Genomic DNA, 26,615 nt, shown 5'->3' on the forward strand with positions numbered 1-26,615 from the left:
TTATGTGATCTACCCATCTAATCTTCAGCATTCTTCTGTAGCACCACATTTCGAAAGCTTCTATTCTCTTCTTGTCCAAACTATTTATCATCCATGATTCACTTCCATACATGGCTACACTCCATACAAATACTTTCAGAAATGACTTCCTGACACTTAAATCTTCAGAAACGCTCTCCTTGCCATTGACAGTCTACATTTTATATCCTCTCTACTTTGACCATCATCAGTTATTTTGTTCCCCAAATAGCAAAACTCCTTTACTACTTTAAGTGTCTCACTTCCTAATCTAATTCCCTCAGCATCACCCGACTCAATTTGACTACATTCCATTACCCTTGTTTTGCTTTTGTTGATGTTCATCTTATATCCTCCTTTCAAGACACTGTCCATTTGAAAGAGAGTATTCCAGTCAACATTGTCAAAAGCTTTCTCTAAGTCTACAAATGTTAGAAACGTAGGTTTGCCCTTCCTTAATCTAGCTTCTAAGATAAGTCATAGGGTCAGTATTGCCTCACGTGTTCCAACATTTCTACGGAAGCCAAACTGATCTTCCTCGACGTCAGCTTCTACTAGTTTTTCCATTTATCTGAAAAGAACTCGCGTTAGTATTTTGCAGCTGTGACTTATTAAACTGATGGTTCGGTAATTTTCACATCTGTCAACACATGCTTTCTTTGGGATTGGAATTATTATATTCTTCTTGAAGTCTGAGGGTATTTCGCCTGTCTCATGCATCTTGCTCACCAGATGGTAGAGTTTTGTCAGGACTGGCTCTCCCAAGGCCGTCAGTAGTTCCAATGGAATGTTGTCTACTCCAGGGGCCTTGTTTCGACTCAGGTCTTTCAGTGCTCTGTCAAACTCTTCACGCAGTATCGTATCTCCCATTTCATCTTCATCTACATCCTCTTCCATTTCCATAATATTGTCCTTAAGTACATCGCCCTTGTATAGACCCTCTATATACTCCTTCCACCTTTCTGCTTTCCCTTCTTTGGCTAGAACTGGGTTTCCATCTGAGCTCTTAATATTCATACAAGTGGTCCTCTTTTCTCCAAACGTCTCTTTAATTTTCCTGTAGGCAGCATCTATCTTACCCATAGTGAGATAAGCCTCTACATCCTTACATTTGTCCTCTAGCCATCCCTGCTTAGCCATTTTGCACTTCCTGTCGATTTCATTTTTGAGACGTTTGTATTCCTTTTTGCCTGCTTCATTTACTGCATTTTTATATTTTCTCCTTTCATTAATTAAATTCAATATTTCTTCTGTTACCCTAGGATTTCTACTAGCCCTTGTCTTTTTACCTACTTGATCCTCTGCTGCCTTCACTACTTCATCCCTCAAAGCTACCCATTCTTCTTCTATTGTATTTCTTTCCCCCATTCCTGTCAATTGCTCCCTTATGCTCTCCTTGAAACTCCATACAACCTCTGGTTCTTTTAGTTTATCCAGGTCCCATCTCCTTAAATTCCCACCTTTTTGCAGTTTCTTCAGTTTTAATCTACAGCTCATAAGCAACAGATTATGGTCAGAGTCCACATCTGCCCCTGGAAATGTCTTACAATTTAAAACCTGGTTCCTGTATCTCTGTTGTACCATTATATAATCTATCTGAAACCTGTCAGTATCTCCAGGCTTCTTCCATGTATACAGCCTTCTTTTATGATTCTTGAACCAAGTGTTACCTCTGTGCAAAATTCTACCAGGCGGCTTCCTCTTTCATTTCTTAGCCCCAATCCATATTCACCCACTATATTTCCTTCTCTCCCTTTTCCTACTACCGAATTCCAGTCACCCATGACTATTAAATTTTTGTCACCCTTCACTATCTGAATAATTTCTTTTATTTGATCACACATTTCTTCAATTTCTTCGTCATCTGCAGAGCTAGTTGGCATGTAAACTTGTACTACTGTAGTAGGTGTGGGCTTCGTATCTATCTTGGGCCACAATAATGCGTTCACTATGTTGTTTGTAGTAGCTTACGCGCATTCCTATTTTCCTATTCATTATTAATCCTACTCCTGCATTACCCTGTAGTCACCTGACCAGAAGTCTTGTTCCTCGTGCCACCGAACTTCACTAATTCCCACTATATCTAACTTTAACCTATCCATTTCCCTTTTTAAATTTTCTAACCTACCTGCCCGATTAAGGGATCTGACATTCCACGCTCCGACCCATAGAACACCAGTTTTATTTCTCCTGATAACGACATCCTCTTGAGTAGTCCCCGCCCGGAGATCCGAATGTGGGACTATTTTACCTCCGGAATATTTTACCCAAGAGGATGCCATCATCATTTAATCATACAGTAAAACTGCATGCCCTCGGGAAAAATTACGGCTGTAGTTTCCCCTTGCTTTCAGCCGTTCGCAGTACCAGCACAGCAAGGCTGTTTTGGTTATTGTTACAAGGCCAGATCAGTCAATCATCCAGACTGTTGCCCCTGCAACTACTGAAAAGGCTGCTGCCCCTCTTCAGGAACCACACGTTTGTCTGGCCTCTTAACAGATACCCCTCCATTGCGGTTGCACCTACGGTACGGCTATCTGTATCGCTGAGGGATGCAAGCCTCCCCACCAACGGCAAGGTCCATGGTTCATGGAGGGTGCCTTCAACTAGTAGTGATAAATAATCAGGCTTCTGAGCCTTTGTCTGAATCTTTACAATTCTGTACACCAGCTATGAATCTGTGATGCACTGCTACCAAAAAATTACTTCTGCTCCCAAGACTGGTACCTGAATGGCCTACCATACTTGGTCTGTGTGAGCTGCTGACCTCGCAACTGCTGACGAGAAGACCTGGACACTTGCATCTACAGCTTGCTTAGCTGAACTGATTGTGCTGGCACACTGACAACATAATGGTGTATTCCAGAGGTGTAGTAACTGCTGCTGCCGCTGACTGGTACAGAAGTCACTGACATTCCCAGTACTCCTTGGTAGGAGGGCTGTGCCGTGGATCATCCCCACAGCATGCAGAGCTGCCAATAGATTATCTGAGCAACCCATTCAGTGTCACCAAGACTACCCTGGCAATTACCAGGTCAGTCATATCTGTCATACAGGCTACACTCTTTCCCCACAACACCTGCTGCTTGCTTTACACCAAGAGTATATGAGCCAGACGGTGCGGGCACTATCCATTGTAGTTTGCTGGGACAGTGTCAGCAAGTTCAGATGCCTGCACTGTATCACCGAGCACTTGGGTGCTAACACGATTGTAAACATTAATGAAATAAATTTTTGTCTCACTAATGTTGTATTATTTGTGCCCAGCACACCAAATGGCCTGCTCCATCATCCTGACAACAGTAGAGGTCTCAATCCAGGTCCCTGCTGTAGAACACCAGTGGCAAGGTTATATTGCATTCAAAGACTATTTTCGAACAGCTTGACTGTCCACACTTAGGAAAGTAGAAGGGTCTATGTCCTGCTAAGAGCAAAACCCTTGTCTCTATTAATCAGATTGTCTGCCAACCTAATTTCAATTGCCTCTTTGTAAGCACTGATCCAAAAATCAGAAGTACTGGCATGTATCACAGTCTAGTCAAATTTAATCCTGTGTTCTTCATTTAAACAAGGTTCCACTCACCTGTCCTGAACTGTGCGAATCCAATGGCTGATGTAAACTTTCCCAGATTGATACAAAATTTTAGATATCAGAAGTGGCAAGTGCTCTGCATACCAGAGAGCTAAAAATGCCATTGCCGTGGTACCGTGGATAGCAACACCTAGCATGCAGATAGTGATTGTTGTGTGTTAGATTTCAGTGAATACTATGTCCAAGAGCATCATCACTTGTTCTGTTAGTCGTGATGTCCCATTACTTTTGAACACCGTCGTAAATTTAATGCTGGGATGAAGACAGTTGAAGTCCAAAAATCTGATGAGAACATCACGTCCACAAGGCCAGACATAAAAGGCAACGTCACTGACCTGCAGAACCACATACATTGCAAATCTGAAGTCATTGTTCCCAGTTCTCGAAGTCCGTCATTCTATTAAAAAATGTTGCCATTAAACAAAAAATATGTGGATGTCAGTACATGACAACAACTTTTCATCCAGTATTTCATTAATCAAACTCAAAGACTCTTCCAGAGGGACACATGTAATACAGACACTACATTAAAAGTTACTAGTAAATCTGAAGGACCCAGCCTCAAAGATTTCCACCATCAAATAAGATCCGTGGAATTAAGAGAACTGATGTTTCACATCTCCTAATACACAGCCTAAGAACAATGTTAAATATTTCACCAGGTACATGATAGTACTCTGGGACATAGTTTTCACTGAAAGCTGACACATGCCAATTACTATCTGCATGATAAGAATGGGCATGGAGTTCCTAGAACTCTGGGTTATGGAGTTTGGACCATTCCCAGTTGTGCAAGAAGAGACTCATAGATCTTTGGCCTTTATTGCTTTTGCTGGCAACATAACATGTAAGACTGGAAGAATTTTAAGGAATTTTAACATTAAGTGTGTGTCCCACTCATTTTTCAAGATTATGGCACTACTCAATTCAGTCAGATATAATTTGGGACTTAGGAAGCCTGGCTCATATAAAATTTTGTACATTGGCCACAGTTCAGGACAGGTAAGTGGAACATTACTGTCACGTGGGGTTAAAGCAACCTGAAAAATTGTCAGTAGCAGGATTTTGCTTAAGTGAGGGACACAGGATGAAATTTGACGAAACTGTGATAATTGCCAGTACTTACTATTTTTGGAACAGTGTTTATAAAGAGGCAACTGGAATTTGATTAGCGGACAATTTGATTAATAGAGAGAAGGGTTTTCTCCTTAGCAGGATGCTGTTCTCCTAAGGGCTGCGCTACCAGTCTGGTCTTAGAGGTCAGCAACACTGGTGGGCAGTGCATGCACCATGTATGATACAGAGGTCTATATAGGATGACGATTTGCAGCCTTGGCATAAGTTATGAGCAGGACCTAGCAGCAGCAGCATTCTCCTGAAGAAGGTGGACAGGTGGATTGCCAAAATATTGTTTCATATTAATTTTAGGTGGTGGTGGTGGTGGTGGTGGTGGTTAGTGTTTAACGTCCCGTCGACAACGAGGTCATTAGAGACGGAGCGCAAGCTCAGGTTAGGGAAGGATTGGGAAGGAAATCGGCCGTGCCCTTTCAAAGGAACCATCTCGGCATTTGCCTGAAACGATTTAAGGAAATCACAGAAAACCTAAATCAGGATGGCCGGAGACGGGATTGAACCATTGTCCTCCCGAATGCAAGTCCAGTGTGCTAACCAATGCGCCACCTCGCTCTGTTTTAATTTTAGGACCTGGCAGCAAAGCCAAGGAGACTATCAACAATGATTATGCCAGAAAAACTTACAAAGTCACATAAAGGGTTTTGTCTTACAGGTGGTTAAGTAGTCTCCTATTCACAGAAAAAAATTCTAACTCAATGCTCACAGCTAGAATGTGTTTTATGGAAGATTATATATGAACCATATATTTTTAAAAAGTCATCATTGATTAATAGAGAGAAGGGTTTGGTGATTTTTACTTACCTATTGCTTCTGATCCTACTTATGTAACTGCACATACTGGCATTAAGGCAGTATTAGTCTGTCAGTCAGGGCACGACCTGTAGGATTCTGAAAAACAATGTTATTTTTTAGAAGCCCCATTCAGTGACTCACGCCCTTTTAAATGTAAAGAGGCATGCTTCTTTGAAAATAAAGCTTAGATAGCAGCACTGATGAAGATGCTGTACATCACTTAATACTTTCTACTCACACCTCTAGATGGCATTACCAGTAGTGTTCACAAGCACGCATGAAATTTGCGTGACTGAAGACTGCAAGTAGGTGCTAGTTGCATGTGTGACATATTACATGTTCAACTGGAGTCTTCTTGATTAAATGATGCTGCTTCTTCATAAATAGGAGAGCAGCACCCTTCAACATGAGAATTCAGTAGTAGAGAAATTAGAAGACCATATTCTTTTTTTGTCTTCCCATTTTAAATGGATACCAAACATTACAGTGCAAGATGCATTTTATTTAAGACAACTGTCAGTATATCAACAATGTAGGAAAAGATTGATACTTGCCATAAATGTGACACATGAAGTTGTAGACAGGGACAGTTGAAAGACATTTACACATAAGCCTTCGGGCTATGGGACAGTATGTTACTGTAGGTTGATGCTGGGATAATTATGGGAGAGGAGAATGTGTTGTAAGGATAACTTCCACCTATGCAGTTCAGAAAAGGTGATGGTGGAGAGAGGATCCACATGGCTCAGGTAATGAAGCAGCCTTTGAGATGAAGCATGTTGTATTCAACTACATGTTGTGCCACAGGGTAGTCTACTCGTGGCCATAGTTTGGTGGTAGCCATTCATTCTGATGGACAGCTAGTTGGTGGTAAAGCTGTGCCATTATTACAGCAGAGATGGTAAATGGCATGGCTGCTTTCACAGGTGGCCTGGCCCGTGACGGGGTGGGATAAAACTGTGATAGGGCTGGAATAGGAAGTGCTGTGTGGGTGAATCTTCCACAGGGATAGATCCTTGTGCCAAATGGTTGGGATTGCAAGTGGCATAGGGTTGGACTAGGATGTGGTGGAGGTTGGGTAGCCAATGGAGCACCACTTTAGGAGGGGTGGGAACCATCTCAGATAGGACGTATTTCAGAGCATGACGATAGGTAATCAAAAACTCTGGCGAAGGATGTGGTTCAGTTGTTTCAGTCCAGGATGGTATTGGTGACAAGGGGGGGGGGGGGCACTCCTTTGTGACTGGTTTTGTGGGTGGTGGGAGGATTGGGAGAGTGAGAGGAAATGGAATGGGGGATCTATTTGCAGACTAGGTCTGAGGGTAGCATCTGCCTGTGAAGCCTTCTCAGACCTCAGTAGATCAATTCTTCTGAAACCCAGGCTATGATTTGCTGAGGGTATTATAGTTGCTAAAGTAAGATACTTTTCTAGATCTTGCCATCTTCACAAAAATTTTGGTAAGCGATATCAGCAGTGAAACAGGTTGCAAGTCATTGACATCTGTCTTATCTTTCGTAAAAAGGGATGTAATTATCGCATATTTCAGTCTTTTTTCCTTGAGTTTGTGATGCATTATGTATTTCCAATGTCTGAGGTTGTTATGTGGGAACAAATATTTAGTGCTCTATTGGAAACATCATCAAATGCACATCAGCTACAATTTTTGAGGGGCTATATAATTTTCCTAATTTCACTATGAGAACTTGGTGATACATTTATGTGACTGAATTTTATGAGAGTTTGTCCCTGCACTTTCTGCCATATTTAAGAAATGATTGTTAAATATATTTTCAACCTATGACTCATCATTATATAACCCTTCCGTCCTGTTCAGCAGTGATGTTATCCTCTTCTGTGGCTGGTTGTCCTGTGTCTTGTTTTACTAAGTCTATTGCCGAAATTATGGATTTATAACATTATGTGCATGTACCTTGATTTTTAATAATCTTTCTTAGTAATTATAAGCAGTTTTTGTAATGTGCAACTAATGCAGGATCTCTACTTGTTGTTACCTTTCAGAAGATACTGTAAATGCTGTAGTGATCCATGGGTTTTTACATAACTGTCAATTGTCCTTTCTGATTAGCTTATGCAGGACACTATTTTCAAGTAATGATAGAAATACATCATGGAAGAGATAAAATTTAATGTTGGCATTTGGTTCTCTATAAATTTCACCCATCATATCTTGTAACCTGTCCTTAAAAACATTCTTAATAGAGTAATTAATTATTCTGACTGATTTCCACTACAGAGTATCGGTACTGTAAACCACTGTCTTATTAATTCCAGCTAAGAGTGCATCATTATCAGAGAGAGAATTTCTTACTATGAGATTTCTTGCTATGAGATTCACCAAATAAAACATTATCAATTAGTGTCCTACTGTCATTATCCACCTGCATTAGAAAGTTAATTACTGTGACCAAATTATAGGAGCCAAATAAGGTCGCAGATTATTTTTTCTATCAGAATCCTGTAGAAAATGTATACTGAAGTCACCACAAACTATCAACTGCTTGCTGCTGTCTGGCAGATAATGTAGCAAGGAATCCAGATTCCTCAAAACTATTCAAAATGAACTACTTTTCCATATAACTTCTCACGTACACATCTCTATGTGCTGATCACTACAAAATGTTTTTTAACTTGTGTTCTGTCTTCATACAGATAACAACTCCTTTTCCCGTATTAATTCTGCTTGATTAATTTGCTAGAGTGTAATCTTTTACATGTAACTTACCTAACCCTGTGGTTATGTAGTGCTCAGAAAGGCACTATATATAATTTCCAGAGCTCTCTAAATTTTCCAAACAGACAAGAATCTCTTCCAATAGAAAATTAAACTACATTAAACTTCCTACATAAAAGGACCTATTCATCTGTTTCATCAGGGTTAATAATTCGTGCAAAGAGATGGTGAGAATAATTAAAATTTCATATGATGCACAGGTGCTACAACTTACATAGTTTCTGTAGCCCAGTTCGCAGTAATTTCCAGACTTGATAGACCACTAGAGTCCTGTATCAAATCATTCATCTCAATTCCTCTATGCTAATGTGGTAATTTGTAAACAATGACAATGTCTGAATAATACAGAAAATAAATAACCGTATACAGTAAAGGTCTTTTATCTCAGAAATTATTTCGAACAGGGCATATGTCCATATGAAGTTTTTTCTTCAGAATCACTATCATCCCTCAATGCATGTACCTTTCCTCCTGACACATCCTTTCTTATGCTCTTAACATTAGTCAGGTAATATATTCCTTTTAATGGTTCACTTTGATTGTGTATATTTAGCTATGCACTCCTTATAGTGGTGCTTATGTTCTGGCGCCGTAAGGAGTAGCGAATAATGTGGATTATTTCAAAGTGTGCAGCTGGCACATACTTTCACCAGCAGCAATACACATGTCTAATTTCACATCTCCACCATCTCTTGCTACACATCAGATGAATTTGCAATTGCAAATTATGTCTAACATCGGCTGTAGAATGAAAATTTGTGCCGGACCAGGACTCGAACACGGATTTCCCGCTTATCATGAGTGGTCACCTTACCATTTGGCTATCCGTCCAAGACTCATGACCAGACCCAAACTTCCATATGTCGTCAGCCATATGTCTACCATCTGTACTCGCACCTCCATTATGAGTATTCCCGTACAGATCATTGATGTATGGGTGGCGACATATGGAAGTTTGCGTCTTGACGTGAGTCGTGCATGGATAGCCAAATGGTATGACGACCACTTGTAATAAGTTGGAAATAGAAGAAGAATGGGTAGCTTTGAGAGATGAAATAGTGAAGGCAGTAGAGGATTAAGTAGGTAAAAAGTTGAGGACTAGTAGAAATCCTTGGGCAACAGAAGAGATGCTGTTGTGGTCTTCAGTCCACAGACTGATTTGATGCAGCTCTCCATGCTACTCTATCCTGTGCAAGCTGCTTCATCTCCCAGTACCTACCGAAACCTACTTCCTTCTGAATCTGCTTAGTGTATTCATCTCTTGGTCTCCCTCTACGAGTTTTACCCTCCAGTACAAAATTGGTGATCCCTTGATGCCTCATAACATGTCCTACCAACCGATCCCTTCTTCTAGTCAAGTTGTGCCACAAATTTCTCTTTTACCCAGTTCTATTCAGCACCTCCTCATTAGTTATGTGACATACCCATCTACTCTTCAGCATTCTTCTGTAGCACCACATTTCGAAAGCTTCTATTCTCTTCTTGTCTAACCTATTTATCGTCCATGTTTCACTTCCATACATGGCTACACTCCATACAAATACTTTCAGAAATGACTTCCTGACACTTTAAATCTATACTCGATTTTAACAACTTTCTCCTCTTCAGAAACGCTTTCCTTGCCATTGCCAGTCCACATTTTATATCCTCTCTACTTCGACCATCATCAGTTATTTTGCTCCCCAAATAGCAAAACTAATGTACTACTTTAAGCATCTCATTTGCTAATCTAATTCCCTCAGCATCACCCAATTTAATTTGACTACATTTCATTATCCTCATTTTGCTTTTGTTATATCCTCCTGTCTCAGACAGAATTACAATGTCATCGGAAACCTGAAAGTTTTTATTTCTTCTCCGTGTATTTTAATTCCTACTCCAAATTTTTCTTTTGTTTCCTTTACTGCTTGCTCAATATACAGATTGAATAACATCGGGGAGAGGCTACAACCCTATCTCACTCCATTCCCAACCACTGCTTCCCTTTCATGCCCCTCAACTTTTCTAACTGTCATCTGGTTTCTGTACAAATTGTAAATAGCATTTTGCTCCCTGTTTTTACCCCTGCCACCTTCAGAATTTGAAAGAGAGTATTCCAGTCAACATTGTCAAAAGCTTACTCAAAGTCTACAAATTCTAGAAACTTAGGTTTGCCTTTCCTTAATCTATCTGCTAAGATAAGTCGTAGGGTCAGTATTGCCTCACGTGTTCCAACATTTCTACGGAATTCAAACTGATCTTCCCCGAGGTCAACTTCTACCAGTTTTTACATTCGTCTGTAAAGTATTCATGTTAGTATCTTGCAGCCATGCCTTATTAAACTGACAGTTCAGTAATTTTCACATCTGTCAAAAGCTGCTTTCTTTGGGATTGGAATTATATTCTTCTTGAAGTCTGAGGGTATTTTGCCTGTCTCATGTATCTTGCCCCCCCCCCCCCCCCCCCCCCCCCACATGAACCATGATGGACCTTGCAGTTGGTGGGCTTCCGTGCCAAAGCGATACGGATGGCCGTACTGTAGGTGCAACCACAACGGAGGGGTATTTGTTGAGAGGCCAGACAAACATGTGGTTCCTGAAGAGGGGCAGCAGCCTTTTCAGTAGTTGCAGCCTTTTCAGTAGTTGCAGAGGCAACAGTCTGGATGATTGACTGATCTGGCCTTGCAACATTAACCAAAACGGCCTTGCTGTGCTGGTACTGTGAACGGCTGAAAGCAAGTTGAAACTACAGCCGTAATTTTTCCCGAGGACATGCAGTTTTACTGTATGATTAAATGATGATGGCGTCCTCGTGGGTAAAATATTCCGGAGGTAAAATAGTCCCCCATTCGGATCTCTCTACTCAGGAGGACCTCATTATCAGGAGAAAGAAAACTGGCGTTCTACGAATTGGAGCGTGGAATGTCAGAAGTGTCTTTCCGCCGTCCACCTAACTTTCGTAACCTCTTGGTTCATCCCTATGAAATCCCCAAACCACCTTCCCTACCCTCTGACTCCTACCCTTGCAACCGCCCCCGGTGTAAAACCTGTCCTATGCACCCTCCCACCACCACCTACTCCAGTCCTGTAACACGGAAGGTGTACACGATCAAAGGGAGAGCCACGTGTGAAAGCACCCACGTGATTTACCAACTGACCTGCCTGCACTGTGACGCTTTCTATGTGGGAATGACCAGCAATGAACTGTCCATTCGCATGAATGGACACAGGCAGACAGTGTTTGTTGGTAATGAGGATCACCCTGTGGCTAAACATGCCTTGGTGCACGGCCAGCACATCTTGGCACAGTGTTACACCGTCCGAGTTATCTGGATACTTCCCACCAACACCAACCTATCCGAACTCCGGAGATGGGAACTCGCCCTTCAGTATATCCTCTCTTCTCGATATCCGCCAGGCCTCAACCTCCGCTAATTTCAAGTTGCCGCCGCTCATACCTCACATGTCTTTCAACAACTTCTTTGCCTCTGTACTTCCGCCTCGACTGACATCTCTGGCCTTACTCTTTGCCTTTAAATATGTCTGCTTGTGTCTGTGTATGTGCGGATGGATGTGTGTGTGTGTGTGTGTGTGTGTGTGTGTGTGTGTGTGTGTGTGTGTGTGTGTGTGTGTGCGCGCGCGCGCGAGTGTACACCTGTCCTTTCTTTTCCCCCTAAGGGAAGTCTTTCCACTCCCGGGATTGGAATGACTCCTTACCCTCTCCCTAAAAACCCACATCCTTTCGTCTTTCCCTCTTCTTCCTGAAGAAGCAACCATCGGTTGCGAAAGCTAGTAATTCTGTGTGTGTGTTTTGTTCATTGTGCCTGTCTGCTGGCACTTTCCCGCTTGGTAAGTCTTGGAATCTTTGTTTTTAATATATAGATCCCTTAATCGGGTAGGTAGGTTAGAAAATTTAAAAAGGGAAATGGATAGGTTAAAGTTAGATATAGTGGGAATTAGTGAAGTTCGGTGGCAGGAGGAACAAGACTTTTGGTTAGGTTATAAATATAAAATCAAATAGGGGTAATGCAGGAGTAGGATTAATAATGAATAGGAAAATAGGAATGCGCGTAAGCTACTACAAACAACATAGTGAACCCATTATTGTGGCCAAGATAGATACGAAGCCCACACCTACTACAGTAGTACAAGTTTACATGCCAACTAGCTCTGCAGATCACGAAGAAATTGAAGAAATGTATGATCAAATAAAAGAAATTATTCAGGTAGTGAAGGGAGACAAAAATTTAATAGTCATGGGTGACTGGAATTCGTCAGTAGGAAAAGGGAGAGAAGGAAATATAGTGGGTGAATATGGATTGGGGCTAAGAAATGAAAGAGGAAGCCGTCTGGTAGAATTTTGCACAGAGCATAACTTAATCATATCTAACACTTGGTTCAAGAATCATAAAAGAAGGTTGTATACATGGAAGAATCCAGGAGATACTAAAAGGTATCAAATAGATTATATAATGGTAAGGCAGAGATTTAGAAATCAGGTTTTAAGTTGTAGGACATTTCCAGGGGCAGATGAGGACTCTGACCACAATCTATTGGTTATGACCTGTAGATTAAAACTGTTGGAACTGCAAAAAGGTGGGAATTTAAGGACATGGGATCTGGATAAGCTGAAAGAACCAGAGGTTGTACAGAGTTTCAAGGAGAGCATAAGGGAACAATTGACAGGAATGGGGGAAAGAAACACAGTAGAAGAAGAATGGGTAGCTCTGAGGGATGAAGTAGTGAAGGCAGCAGAGGATAAAGTAGGTAAAAAGACGAGGGCTGCTAGAAATCCTTGGGTAACAGAAGATATATTGAATTTAATTGATGAATGGAGAAAATATAAAAATGCAGTAAGTGAAGCAGGCAAAAAGGAATACAAACGTCTCAAAAATGAGATCAGCAGGAAGTGCAAAATGGCTAAGCAGGGATGGCTAGAGGATAAATGTAAGGATGTAGAAGCTAAGCAAAGAAGGGAAGGCAGAAAGGTGGAAGGGGTATATAGAGGGTTTATACAAGGGCGATGTACTTGAGGACAATATTATGGAAATGGAAGAGAATGTAGATGAAGACGAAATGGGAGATAAGAAACTGCTTGAAGAGTTTGACAGAGCACTGAAAGACCAGAGTCAAAACAAGGCCCCGGGAGCAGACAACATTCCATTAGAACTGCTGACGGCCTTGGGAGAGCCAGTCATGACAAAACTCTACCAGCTGGTGAGCAAGATGGGTGAGACAGACGAAATACCCTCAGACTTCAAGAAGAATATAATAATTCCAATCCCAAAGAAAGCAGGTGCTGACAGATGTGAAAATTACCGAACTATCAGTTTAAAAACTCACAGCTGCAAAACACTAACGGGAATTCTTTACAGACGAATGGAAAAACTGGTAGATGAGGACCTTGAGGATGATCAGTTTGGATTCCCTAGAAATGTTGGAACACTTGAGGCAAAACTGACCTTACGACTTATCTTAGAAGAAAGATTAAGGAAAGGCAAACCTACGTTTCTAGCATTTGTAGACTTAGAGAAAGCTTTTGACAATGTTGACTGGAATACGCTCTTTCAAATTCTGAAGGTGGCAGGGGTAAAATACAGGAAGCGAAAGGCTATTTACAATTTGTACAGAAACCAGATGGCAGTCATAAGAGTCGAGGGGCATGAAAGGGAAGCAGTGGTTGGGAAAGGAGTGAGACAGGGTTGTAGCCTCTCCCCGATGTTATTCAATCTGTATATTGAGCAAGCAGTAAAGGAAGCAAAAGAAATATTCAGAGTAGGTATTAAAATTCATGGAGAAGAAGTAAAAACTTTGAGGTTCGCCGATGACATTGCAGTTCTGTCAGAGACAGCAAAGGACCTGGAAGAGCAGTTGAACGGAATGGACAGTGTCTTGAAAGAAGGATATAAGATGAACATCAACAAAAGCAAAACAAGGGTAATGGAATGTAGTCAAATTAAATCGGGTGATGCTGAGGGAATTAGATTAGGAAATGAGACACTTAAAGTAGTAAAGGAGTTTTGCTATTTAGGAAGTAAAATAACTGATGATGGTCGAAGTAGAGAGGATATAAAATGTAGACTGGCAATGGCAAAGAAGGCGTTTCTGAAGAAGAGAAATTTGTTAACATCGAGTATAGATTTAAGTGTCAGGAAGTCATTTCCGAAAGTATTTGTATGGAATGTAGCCATGTATGGAAGTGAAACATGGATGATAAACTGGTTTGGACAAGAAGAGAATAGAAGCTTTCGAAATGTGGTGCTACAGAAGAATGCTGAAGATAAGGTGGATAGATCATGTAACTAATGAGGAGGTATTGAATAGGATTGGGGAGAGGAGAAGTTTGTGGCACAACTTGACTAGAAGAAGGAATCGGTTGGTAGGACATGTTTTGAGGCATCAATGGATCACAAATTTAGCATTGGAGGGCAGTGTGGAAGGTAAAAATCGTAGAGAGAGACCAAGAGATGAATACACTAAGCAGATTCAGAAGGATGTAGGTTGCAGTAGGTACTGGGAGATGAAGAAGCTTGCACAGGACAGAGTAGCATGGAGAGCTGCATCATACCAGTCTCAGGACTGAAGACCACAACAATAACAACAACATATATCTTGCTCATCGGATGGTAGAGTTTTGCCAGGGCAGTCTCTCCCAAAGCTATCAGTAGTTCTAATGGAATGTTGTTTTACTCCTGGAGCCTTATTTCACTTAGGTCTTGCAGTGCTCTGTCAAACTCTTCACAAACTACCCTATCTCCAATTTCATCTTCATCTACATCCTCTTCCATTTCCATAATACTGTCCTCAAGTATATCACCCTTGTATAAGCCCTCTACATACTTCTTCCACTTGTCTGCTTCTGCTTCTTTGCTTAGAACTGGGTTTCCATCTGAGCTCTTGATATTCATACAAGTGGTTCTCTTTTTTTCCAAATGTCTCTCTCAATTTTCCTGTAGGCAGTATCTATCTTACCCCTAGTGATATATGCCTCTACATCCTTACATTTGTCCTCTAGCCACCGCTGCTTAGCCATTTTGCACTTCCTGTCATCTCGTTTCTGAGACGTTTGTATTCCTTTTTGCCAGCTTCAATTACTGCATTTTTATATTTTCTCCTTTTATCAATTAAATTCTGTATTTCTTCTGTTAGCCAAGGATTTCTACTAGCCCTTGTCTTTTTATCTAGTTGATCCTCTGCTGCCTTCACTATTTCATCTCTCAAAGCTACCCATTCTTCTTCTACTGTATTAATTTCCCCCATTCTTGTCAATTGTTCCCTAATGCTCTCCCTGAAACACTCTACAATCTCTGATTCTGTCAGTTTATCCAGGTCCCATCGCCTTAAATTCCCATCTTTTTGCAGTTTCTTCAGTTTTAATCTACAGTTCATAACCAATAGATTGTGGTCAGAGTCCACATTTACCCCTGGAAATGTCTTACAATTTAAAACCTGGTTCCTAAATCTCTGTCCAACCGTTAGATTTATCTCAAACATTCCAGTATCTAAAGGCCTCTTCCATGTATACAACCTTCTTTCACGATTCTTGAACCAAGTGTTAGCTACGTTAAGTTATGCTCTGTGCAAAATTCTACCACACGGCTTCCTCTATCATTCCTTACCCACATTCCATAGTCACCTACTAGGTTGCCTTCTCTTCTTTTTCCTACTATCGAATTCCAGTCACCCATGACTATTGAATTTTCATATCCCTTCACTATTTCAAAAATTTCTTTTATCTCAACATACATTTCATTAATCTCTTTGTTATCTGCAGAGCTAGTTGGCATATAAAATTGTACTACTGTGGTAGGTGTGGGCTTCTTGTCTATCTTGGTCACAATAATGCATTCACACTATGCTGTTTGTAGTAGCTTACCTCCTATTTTTTATTCATTATTAAACCTACTCCTGCATTACCCCTATTTAATTTTGTATTTATAACCCTATATTCTACATCTACATCCATACTCCGCAAGCCACCTGACGGTGTGTGGTGGAAGGTACCCTGAGTACCTCTATCGGTTCTCCCTTCTATTCCAGTCTCGTATTGTTCGCGGAAAGAAGGATTGTCGGTGTGGGCTCTAATCTCTCTGATTTTATCCTCGTGGTCTCTTCGCGAGTTATACGTAGGAGGGAGCAATATACTGCTTGACTCTTCGGTGAAGGTATGTTCTCGAAACTTTAACAAAAGCCCGTACCGAGCTACTGAGCGTCTCTCCTGCAGAGTCTTCCACTGGAGTTTATCTATCATCTCCGTAATGCTTTCGCGATTACTAAATAATCCTGTAACTAAGTGCGCTGCTCTCCGTTGGATCTTCTCTATCTCTTCTATCAACCCTATCTGCTACGGATCCCACACTGCTGAGCAGTATTCAAGCAGTGGGCGAACAAGTGTACTGTAACCTACTTCCTTTGTTTTTGGATTGCATTTCCTTAGGATTCTTCCAATGAATCTCAGTCTGGCATCTGCTTTATATGATCATTCCACTTTAAATCACTCCTAATGCGTACTCCCAGGTAATTTATGGAATTAACTGCTTCCAGTTGCTGACCTGCTATTTTGCAGCTAAATGATAAAGGATCTTTCCTTCTGTGTATTCGCAGCACATTACACCTGTCTACATTGAGATTCAATTGCCATTCCCTGCACCATGCGTCAATTCGCTGCAGATCTCCTGCATTTCAGTACAATTTTCCATTGTTACAACCTCTCGATACACCACAGTATCATCTGCAAAAAGCTTCAGTGAACTTCCGATGTCATCCACCAGGTCATTTATGAATATTGTGAATAGCAATGGTCCTATGACACTCCCCTGCAGCACACCTGAAATAACTCTTACTTCATAAGACTTCTCTCCATTGAGAGTGACATGCTGCGTTCTGTTATCTAGGAACTCTTCAATCCAATCACACAATTGGTTTGATAGTCCATTCACCTGACCAGAAGTCTTGTTCCTCCTGCCACTGAACTTCACTAATTCCTACTGTATCTAACTTTAACCTGTCTATTTCCCTTTTCAAATTTTCTAACCTACCTGCCCGATTAAGAGATCTCCTATCCGTAGAATGCCAGTTTTATTTCTCCTGATAACGACATCCTCCTGAGTAGTCCCCACCCAGAGATCAATGTGGGACTATTTTACCCAAGAGGATGCCATCATCATTTAACCATACAGTAAAGCTGCATGCCCTTGGGGAAAATTATGGCTGTAGTTTCCCCCTGCTTTCAGCTGTTCGCAGTACTAGCAAAGCAAGGGCATTTTGGTTATGTTACAAGGCCAGATCAGTCAATCATCCATACTGTTGTCCCTACAACTATCGAAAAGGCCGCTTCCCCTCTTCAGGAGCCACACGTTTGTCTGGCCTCTCCACAGATACCCATCTGTTGTGGTTGCACCTACGGTATGGCTATCTGTATCGCTGAGGCACGCAAGCCTCCCAACAACGGCAAGGTCCATGGTTCATTGTGGGTGGGGGGAGACACACACAGAACATATACTGAATTTAATTGATGAGAGGAGAAAATATTTTAAAAATGCAGTAAATAAAGCAGGCAAAACAGAATACAAATGTTTTTAAAAAAATGAGATTGACAAGAAGTATAAAATGGCTAAGCAGGAATGGCTAAAGGACAAATGTGAGAATTTAGAAGTATATATCACTAGGGGAAAGATAGATGCCACCTACAGTAAAATTAGAGACCTTTGGAGAAAAGAGAACCACCTGTATGAATATAAAGAGATGAGGTGGAAAACCAATTCCAAGCAAAGGGAAAGCAGAAAGGTAGGAGGTGTATACATAAAGTCTATACAATGGAGACGTACTTGAGGGAAATATTATGGAAGTGAAAGAGAATGTAGATGAAGATGAGATGGGAGATGTGATAGAGCGTGAACAATTTGACAGACAACTGAAAGACTTAAGTTGAAACAAGGCCCTGAGAACTAGTGACTGCCTTGGGAGAGCCAGCCATGAGAAAACTCTTCCATCTATTGAGTGCTAGATATGCAAGACAGGTGAAATACCCTCAGACTTCATGAAGAATTTAATACTTCTAGTTCCAAATAAAGCAGGTACTCACATGTGTGAAAATTACCAAACTATCAGTTTAATAAGTAACAGTTGCAAAATACTAACACAAATTTTTACAGAAGAATGGAAAGCCAACTTTCGGGCAAGATCAGTTTTGATTCCAGAAAAATGTAGGAACATGCAAGGCAATACTGACCTTACAAATTCTCATAGAAGGTACAGTAAGGAAAGGCAAGCCTACATTTACAGCATTTGTAGACTTCAAGAAAGATTTTGACGATGTTGACTGGAGTACTCCCCTTCAAATTCTAAATGTGGCAGACGTAAAATACAGAGAGCGAAAGGCTATTTACAGTTTGTACACAAGACACATAGTTGTGGAGAATCCATGGAATAATTTAAGTATCAGAATTTAAAAAGTTTTGTATGTGGAACCACAGATTGCGCACTTCTGAGTACATTTTTATGGTTAACACAAGTCATTTTGTAGCAATAATTGCCACGCGGGATTAGCCGAGCAGTCTAGGATGCTGCAGTCATAGACTGTGCGACTGGTCCTGGGGAAGGTTTGAGTCCTACCGTAGGCATGGGTGTGTGTGTGTGTGTGTGTGTGTGTGTGTGTGTGTGTGTGTGTGTGTGTGTGTCCTTAGGATAATTTAGGTTAAGCAGTGTGTAAGCTTAGGGACTGATGACCTTAGCAGTTAAGTCCCATAAGATCTCTCACACATTGTGGTGGATTGCGTAACACGCGGATTTCAGGGCAAAATATATCTTTTGATGTTAACATTAGCATTTGGGGGAAAAAAAAGTGTCTACAGGAACTGCTTCTTTGTTTGTGTATTTATTGCATCCACCTTAGTTATGAATGATAACCCTAATATTACCATTATTGCCATTTTATTGAACAAAACTTACATGCCAATACTTCTCATTGGATTTGCACTTCTGGGACAGAAGGTGTTGTGGAAGGACTGGTTTTTCTTTTCTTCTGTAGCAATTTAGTTATTAATCAACTGAATCTTACTTCTGATGAATTATTAACTGTGTTTAAATAGAAAATAGCTATTGCATGTAGATACTTTATGGTGGGGTTCATTTAGAAGAGCAGTGCCTGCAGATGAAGTGTGTGATTTGGTGTATCACTGTGGCAAACAGTACTGAACTATTGTGAATATTAAAAACCAATGACATATTTGTCCAACATCAGTGAGACCTAAAATAGTATTGCCCAGGAATGCTTTCAACAGGCTATTCTTTTAATTTATATACTGGAGCCCACCTTACAACCTCCTCAGATATTTAACTGTTCAGTATCACACTCCATTATTTACAAAAGTTACTCTGCTAAACGTGCCAGAAATAAGAAACACTGAGGGGAGAGAATTCATATATGGGAAAATTTCTTTATGCGATAACTGTATTTGATAATGGCAAAAAACCTCAGTCACCACTTTCAAAGGGCAGTGCATTTCGATTTAAGTTGTCTGCGACTGCTTGATGCAAAGAGTTAAAGCTTCAGTTTGTTCTATAGTTCTCACAAAAGAAATCTGTTATTCGTAACAATGGGCACTGCAGGAAGATATGGCATTTCCAACCTTGCCAGTAAAAAATTTAACACATTATTTTCCATAGTAATTACTTTTATTAACAGTGCTACAGATGAAACATTGACTTTTTAACACATAAATAATATCATATATAATCTCTCAACAATAAGAGCTATCACACTTTACTAAAGTTTATATAATAAGTATACAAATGCACAGTACCAGGAAAATGAATGTAGTTGGAGGTACAAATAAATACCTTCTGTATACCACAATGAGTAACAACAGGTGAGCCATTGGTTTGAGAATCAGACTATTTGAGGGTAGGTTGTAAAGCCATTGATGACAAAAGTATTAACATTTTACTCACAAGTCAGTTACATCATAAATTTAATTTTCTTTGTAAAATGTAAACAATAATATAACTTTCCACTTTTACTCGCCCAGGAACGACAATCTTACCTTGTTTCCTATAATAAATACCTGAAGAATAAGACAAAACTTGGTACATTTTCCCTGAGTAAATACAAGTTTCATTAAGTCATATGTGAAGTATAACTTATTTTGCACTTTAAAAATTTTCAATTCAAGGGTTAAACACATAGATTACAGGTCTGACATTCTGCCGACAGAGCCTCTGCGTTAATCTGAGGGAGAGAGGGGTCACATTTAAGCATGATCCACATATGAAAAGTCAAATTGCTCAACACTAAAACTTCTGTTTGACCAGCAGGCCACAAATCAATTTTCACAATAGCTGCCAATAGGGCTCTCACCAGTTTTCTTCACGAGGGCGTTACTGTTTAATGAATACTGTGTTGTGCAATTTTAAAACAGATTTTTGTTTTCAACACTATTTCATAATGAAATTCTGTATCACAATTTACTACAAACAATATGAAACACTTCTAAACGAATTGACAGTATTTTAAATTTAATGGTTGCTTATAAAACATGTTTCAAGAACCTCATGACACACATCTAAGCATGAAAAAATATCCCCAAGCCAGTATCAAAAATATATTTTAGCAATGTGATAAGCATAAAGTAAGTTGCTTTCTTTTATATTAGGAGCATGGTGCAATGCAATTGTGCAACAAAAGTATTACTATCAAACAATGGAAAATCCAGGGTGGAATGTAACAAGATTCTGAGAAGTAAAGTTGCTACTCATCATATAGCGGAGTTGCCAATTCGCAGACAGGCACAACAGAAAGATTTTCACACTTAAATCTTTCAGCCAATGGTGTGTGTGTGTGTGTGTGTGTGTGTGTGTGTGTGTGTGTGTGTGTGTGTGTGTGTGTGTGTGTGTGTTTTGACAAGGCCATTGGCCGAAAGCTTTAAGTGTGAAAATCTTTTTGTTGTGCCTAGCTGGACTCAACAAGTCCGCTATATGGTGAGTAGCAACTTTCCTTCTCAGAATATTGTAAGAATATTACTATACTTTATTACTACACACAAGAGTGAAGAAGAAACTGTTAAGGCCATTACAGCAAATAATGCTATATGCCTTTGAACTATGACACACAGATGGATCCTACTCTTCTTTTTTATTTTATTATGTAAGTAAGGTACAATGTTTTAGGCCAAGTGACAGTACCTCAACAAAACAATTTTAAAATATTTTTAACATGAACATAAATTATTAGGTTTTCATGACAGATAAAAAAATGTGAAATTTATGATTACATTGTTGAGTTCAAACATGAACTCCCGACTGACTTAAAGCAACTGTAACAGTTTGAATAAAAATACACAAAATTCATGGGCTTAAGCACATCAAATAATAGTGTATATCAACTGGAAAATATACAGCACATAATGTGGTCAAAAGAGAACATCATATTCTTTGTTGACAATCATTAGAGCCATTTCAGTTTCAATACTTTACTACTTGCTATGTGACAACAGTATTTCCTCACCAGTGTAGTCACAACAACCATCACCTGGATTTTGGAATACTGGGGGCCGTTTGAGTTAAAAGCAGACGATGACTGGCTGCTATCAAATCCCGCAAAAGTTACTTTTCATAACCTTTCTGCATGAGCTAACATTATATACATTGCTTCACTTACAGCTATAAACATTATGGCAACTTTTTACAGCAATTGGCACTTGGCTGTTTTTAGTCTGGTTATTACACATGAATTTTTGAAGATGACACAAATACTATGTACCTGTCAACAATAATGCTTAAAAACAGACCCAACTGTTTTTATCTGATCATTCATATGATCCAGTGAACTGCATACCAAAACCAAAGCTAACAAGAAAATAAAATCCATTTGTTTTGATTTTTACCTCTACACTTGCAGTTGTAAAACTGGCACATGAGAAGACGACAACAGAAGAATTAAAAAGACAGCTCTTAAAGGATTGGATGAAAAGTCAAAAGTAGGCACAGAAAAGTAAATCTGAGAAATACATGCCCAAGAGGAAATTTTATTCCTCAAAATTTCTGATACTGAAAGTTATGGAGTTATTTTTTGGATGTGTATCTAAATATACTGTAGATTTATTGTTTTAGTAAAATATATGTTTAACTATATTTTCTTTTAATGAAATAATTTTTATTAAGTTGCGTAGGTGCATTGTGACAAGGAATGCTTCCTCTGTAATGTAAAATTAGTTACTATTGGAAACTTAACTATTAGTTCTATCCGAAAGTATCTGAAAAATATAAAATAACTTATATGTAATAAAGTAATTTTTAATGTACAGCATGCAATTCTTAGAAATAGGGTACATTGTAATTCTAATGACATATCACTTCATTCAATCCAGGGAGCTTTTGTCTACAAGGACTCAATGATTGACATGCCTCTTCTTCGCCAAGCCCAACATATTATACAGCTAGCAAAAATGGATAAACATAATTTGCAACAGTGAACAAGATACAGTGCCAGTCACATATCATTAACAGGGAAGGTAAAAACCTGTAACTGCATTAATGTTTATCAGCAATCTTACAGTACTGATTTTACTTAACACTGATTTGTTTAAGCTATGATTCTGTTTATAACATTACTATTTCAAGTATAACATTACTATTTCAAGTCTTGCTGACTTGAAACAGATATGGCATAATTAAAAGTAGATGCCTTTCATTAAAAACAGTTTAGCTAGTGGGATATGATATTTTGCTAATCACAAGTGACTATTCATGAATGTATGTAAATGTGATAACAACCACCTGTCATGTTAACTGAAAACTTCAATAATTTAGTCATAGATTTTTCACAATGAAGGAAGTAAGATTTTGTTTTCTGTTTTTGAGATGTTAAGGTAAAGAGGTGTCTACCATTACATATATTTTTCATGTTCTAGAAACAGCAGTGGAAGCATTAGAAGATTTTAAACTAACACATGGTCTCTCTTTCAGAAAGAGTAAAAAATAAGGATACGTTTGGAATTTACTTCAACTATGATTTCTCTCAACAAACTACTATGCTTCGAAAGATGATATATCAACGAAAATGTTTAACATAATTGAAGACATAAGATTATGAAAACTGGGCTCTAGTATTCCTAGACTGAATCTCATAATGTACAAAGAGTATTAACCATGTAGTAGACAACCATTATCAAGTGCTTACTATCTATCACTCAGTCTTAGTGTGGCATACAAAGGAGTGGTATAATGTAATAGGATGGATATAAAATCTACTCACAGTGTGGCAGCAGGAGAACACACATATACAACGTATAAATGTTGCACGCTTTCATAGTTAGGGGATCCATCTGGCAGAAGAGTTGCAGGAAAAGGAAGAGTGGTGAAGAAAAATGACTGGTGAGGTTTAGAAAAGGGGTAATTTGGAAAAGATGCTCAGAATCCAGGGTAGATTTACTAGATGGGATGACAAGGAATGAGTAGATTTTTCGTCTCTCCAGTTACATTATATTTTCAAAAATTGATTATTTTATATGCAAAAGAGTGATGTATTCAGCAATCAAAATTTTTTATCCCTTACATAGCAAGGAAAAGAATTTAACACACATTAAAATTTGCTTCAAACACATAAATCAATGTCTATAAAAATAAATCAGCACACCAATCATGTAAATGAAGGCAAATTTCCAAATTTTTCAGTAAATTGTAGAACTGACTCATTCCACATCATAATCAGATGTCATACTTACGATCTATGGAGTTTGCAAAACTGACTATTGCACAAAATACAGTGTATTTCAAAAAGATTACGCCCATCTCACAAGTCAATATATTCACATGAATAAAGATAGAAATTTGGGTCAGAATTTTAGTTTGGTACCAGCCATGTTCACATGGTCACGATACCGCCAGCCAGCTCGCTTGCTACAGGAAATGCATACCTGAATATTTTTGAGATCAGACTTTTTGCACAGTTGTGAGAACATCCTAAAAATTTGGTTTTTCAACAGAATCAATGCACTGGTATACGGCGTAAGAGCACTTTTTAATGATGAGCTACCTGTGTGATGGATGGGCCATAATGGGCATATGAATTTTGAATTTCACCTTTGGCCTCCAAGGTCACTTTATCACACAGTATGTGATTTCTTTTTTCTTGTAGTGGATTGTGAATATCTGCACCTACGTGAGTTCTCTTCCAACAATTTGGATGGATTCAGATGCTGCGTAGCAACGGCAATTAATGCACAACTCCAGTCAGGCTCATAAAAATATGGATTATATTTTGACTTGTCTGGATCTTTGTTGTGCACACAATTGAGCATTTGTGAAAGGTAAATGAAAATTTTGATCCCAGACATAATTGTAAAAAGAAGCACATCATTTTATAAGCGTATGCAATTGTAAAATTGGATGGTTGTTTTTGAAAATAAAAACTTTGTAGCTCTACACATAATTTAAAATCCATCCTCAGATTTGGTGTTGTGTAGAATTTATTGTGATGTGAAATTGGATGAATCTTTTTGGAACATAATGCACTTTTTTGTAAAATAAAATGTGTTGTACCTGCAGAACCTTTGTTTAGTAACGGTAATAGTTACTTCCACACCACACCCTACTCAGCTGTGCGGAGTGAGAGCTGACTTGCTGATGGTATTTCACTGTCAGTGGTCATAGATTGCTAACATGCTGTATTACATAACAACATGATATTCATAATTCACAATTGTTGTATTTAGGAAGGCTAGGAAAATGAAGGACGGTACTAGATTGAAAATGAGAATATTGCTTCTTATTACTGGCTGGTTATACTGAAGTTGATATAATTCAGATAAAGAACAAAAAATTAATAATGACAGTATCCATACTGAAAAAGGTACAGATTCTTCCTGCTCTTGGAGTCGGTTCAAGGAGACGCTATCGGAAAAAATGAAATGGTGAATGCTGATCCTTAACCAGCTGATGTCCAACTACATTGAATTCCAAATTAGATAATCTCTCAAAGTGACTGTTTAATCATACAGTATACAGGAATCCCTGCTGTAGATGTCTCACATGCTAGAAACATCCTACTTTTCAAAAGAGAGGTGCCACTTAAATGTATATCAATCAGGAACACAGTGAACTGTGTAAGAATCTTCCAAGGATTGCGATGTGCACAAGGAGGGGCAAAAGCAACAAGTAATATATTCTGTTAACTGCGTCTAAGGTACACTGTTCTGAACCACTTTTCCTACCAGCTTCTGAGCAGAAGCTAGTATCAAGTTTTTGACAAAAATTATTACATGTGATGAAGCATGGTGTTGTGTGTGTGACCCAGAAACTAAGTGACATCTTAGCCAGATGAAGACTGCTTCACTGCAAGAACCAACATTAAATTTTTATGAAGGGGTAGTCTGCTAGGAATTTGTTCACCAAGATATCTTAGTTAAGCAGCATTACTGCCTCACAGTAACAGTTCTTTTTGCAAGCATAAGGCATCAGTTGACAGATTTGTTACAGTGCTGTAGGTGAGGTGAGATAAATCTAGGTCATGACCATTTTAATAGTTTAGTGTACTATAAAAGAGATTCAGTGTTAAAAGAGTGACTATCTGTAACAATTTAACCAACCATGAAAATATCACAAGAATCAGCCTAGACTTTCAACTAACTTAGTCGACATATCTCGGCTAAGCATTCCAAAGAGATGGGACACTGTTGCCTTTCAAACCATATATGCTACTGAACGTTGAAGAGATATTCAGAATGTTTAAAGCGAAAAATATTCCTACACAGACGTACCACAGTACCTTCTGGAAGCTAGCAAGTGTCTCAACTTTTAAAACAACAACAAATTTGATACAAAATATAACTACTAGAATAAAGTTGAATACGGGCAGCACAGTTTCTGCAATTTAAATGACTGCTATTCTAAATCACATTAAAATTTACATACCTCAACAGTTTTACAATAATGTAAGAATGAAAAATAGGTGTTTTGTTGTCAAATAAACCTAATCATTATCTCCACACTGCTCTGTCAAATACATGTGTACTCTCATTATCTGATATGTAAATTGTATTTGGGCACACTTACAATATATTATTGCTTCAGAATATTATTGCTTCGGAAACTCAAGAATAAAAACTAATTATTTTTGTTTCATCTGTGCTGAATTACTACCTTTTTGAATACAAAAATGATGTGACATGAAAGGGATTAAGTAGAAGATACGAAATGCTGTACCATCTACACATTAACATAAGCAATTATACACGATTCGAGTTTTGAACATTGAATATACGTACTTGAACCCGGAAGGAAAAGTATTATTAACCAAAAATGATGCAAAAGCACACTGGGATATTATTATAAAACTACTACTGCTATGTT

The 26,615-nt window shown here is 39.0% G+C and overlaps 1 protein-coding gene across 3 annotated transcripts in view; it reads left to right on the plus strand.

Annotated features, from left to right (window-relative positions):
* Window positions 1-24,801, plus strand: part of LOC126342701 (citramalyl-CoA lyase, mitochondrial-like) — a 178,632-nt gene extending 153,831 nt beyond the window's left edge. The window contains exons 8-9 of one of the 3 annotated variants that reach the window (XM_050001879.1): window positions 22,634-22,777; window positions 23,232-24,801. In XM_050001879.1, coding sequence (XP_049857836.1) covers window positions 22,634-22,738 — 105 coding nt within the window. In that variant the 3' untranslated portion in view covers window positions 22,739-22,777; window positions 23,232-24,801. Of the gene's footprint in view, window positions 1-22,633 lie in introns of all 3 variants that reach the window. The other 2 variants (XM_050001880.1, XM_050001878.1) reach the window with 2 other exon arrangements.
* The last annotated feature ends 1,814 nt before the right edge of the window (window positions 24,802-26,615 follow it).

The sequence above is a fragment of the Schistocerca gregaria genome, chromosome 1 (assembly GCF_023897955.1).
Source record: "Schistocerca gregaria isolate iqSchGreg1 chromosome 1, iqSchGreg1.2, whole genome shotgun sequence".
In the NCBI taxonomy this organism is placed as follows: Eukaryota; Metazoa; Arthropoda; class Insecta; order Orthoptera; family Acrididae; genus Schistocerca; species Schistocerca gregaria.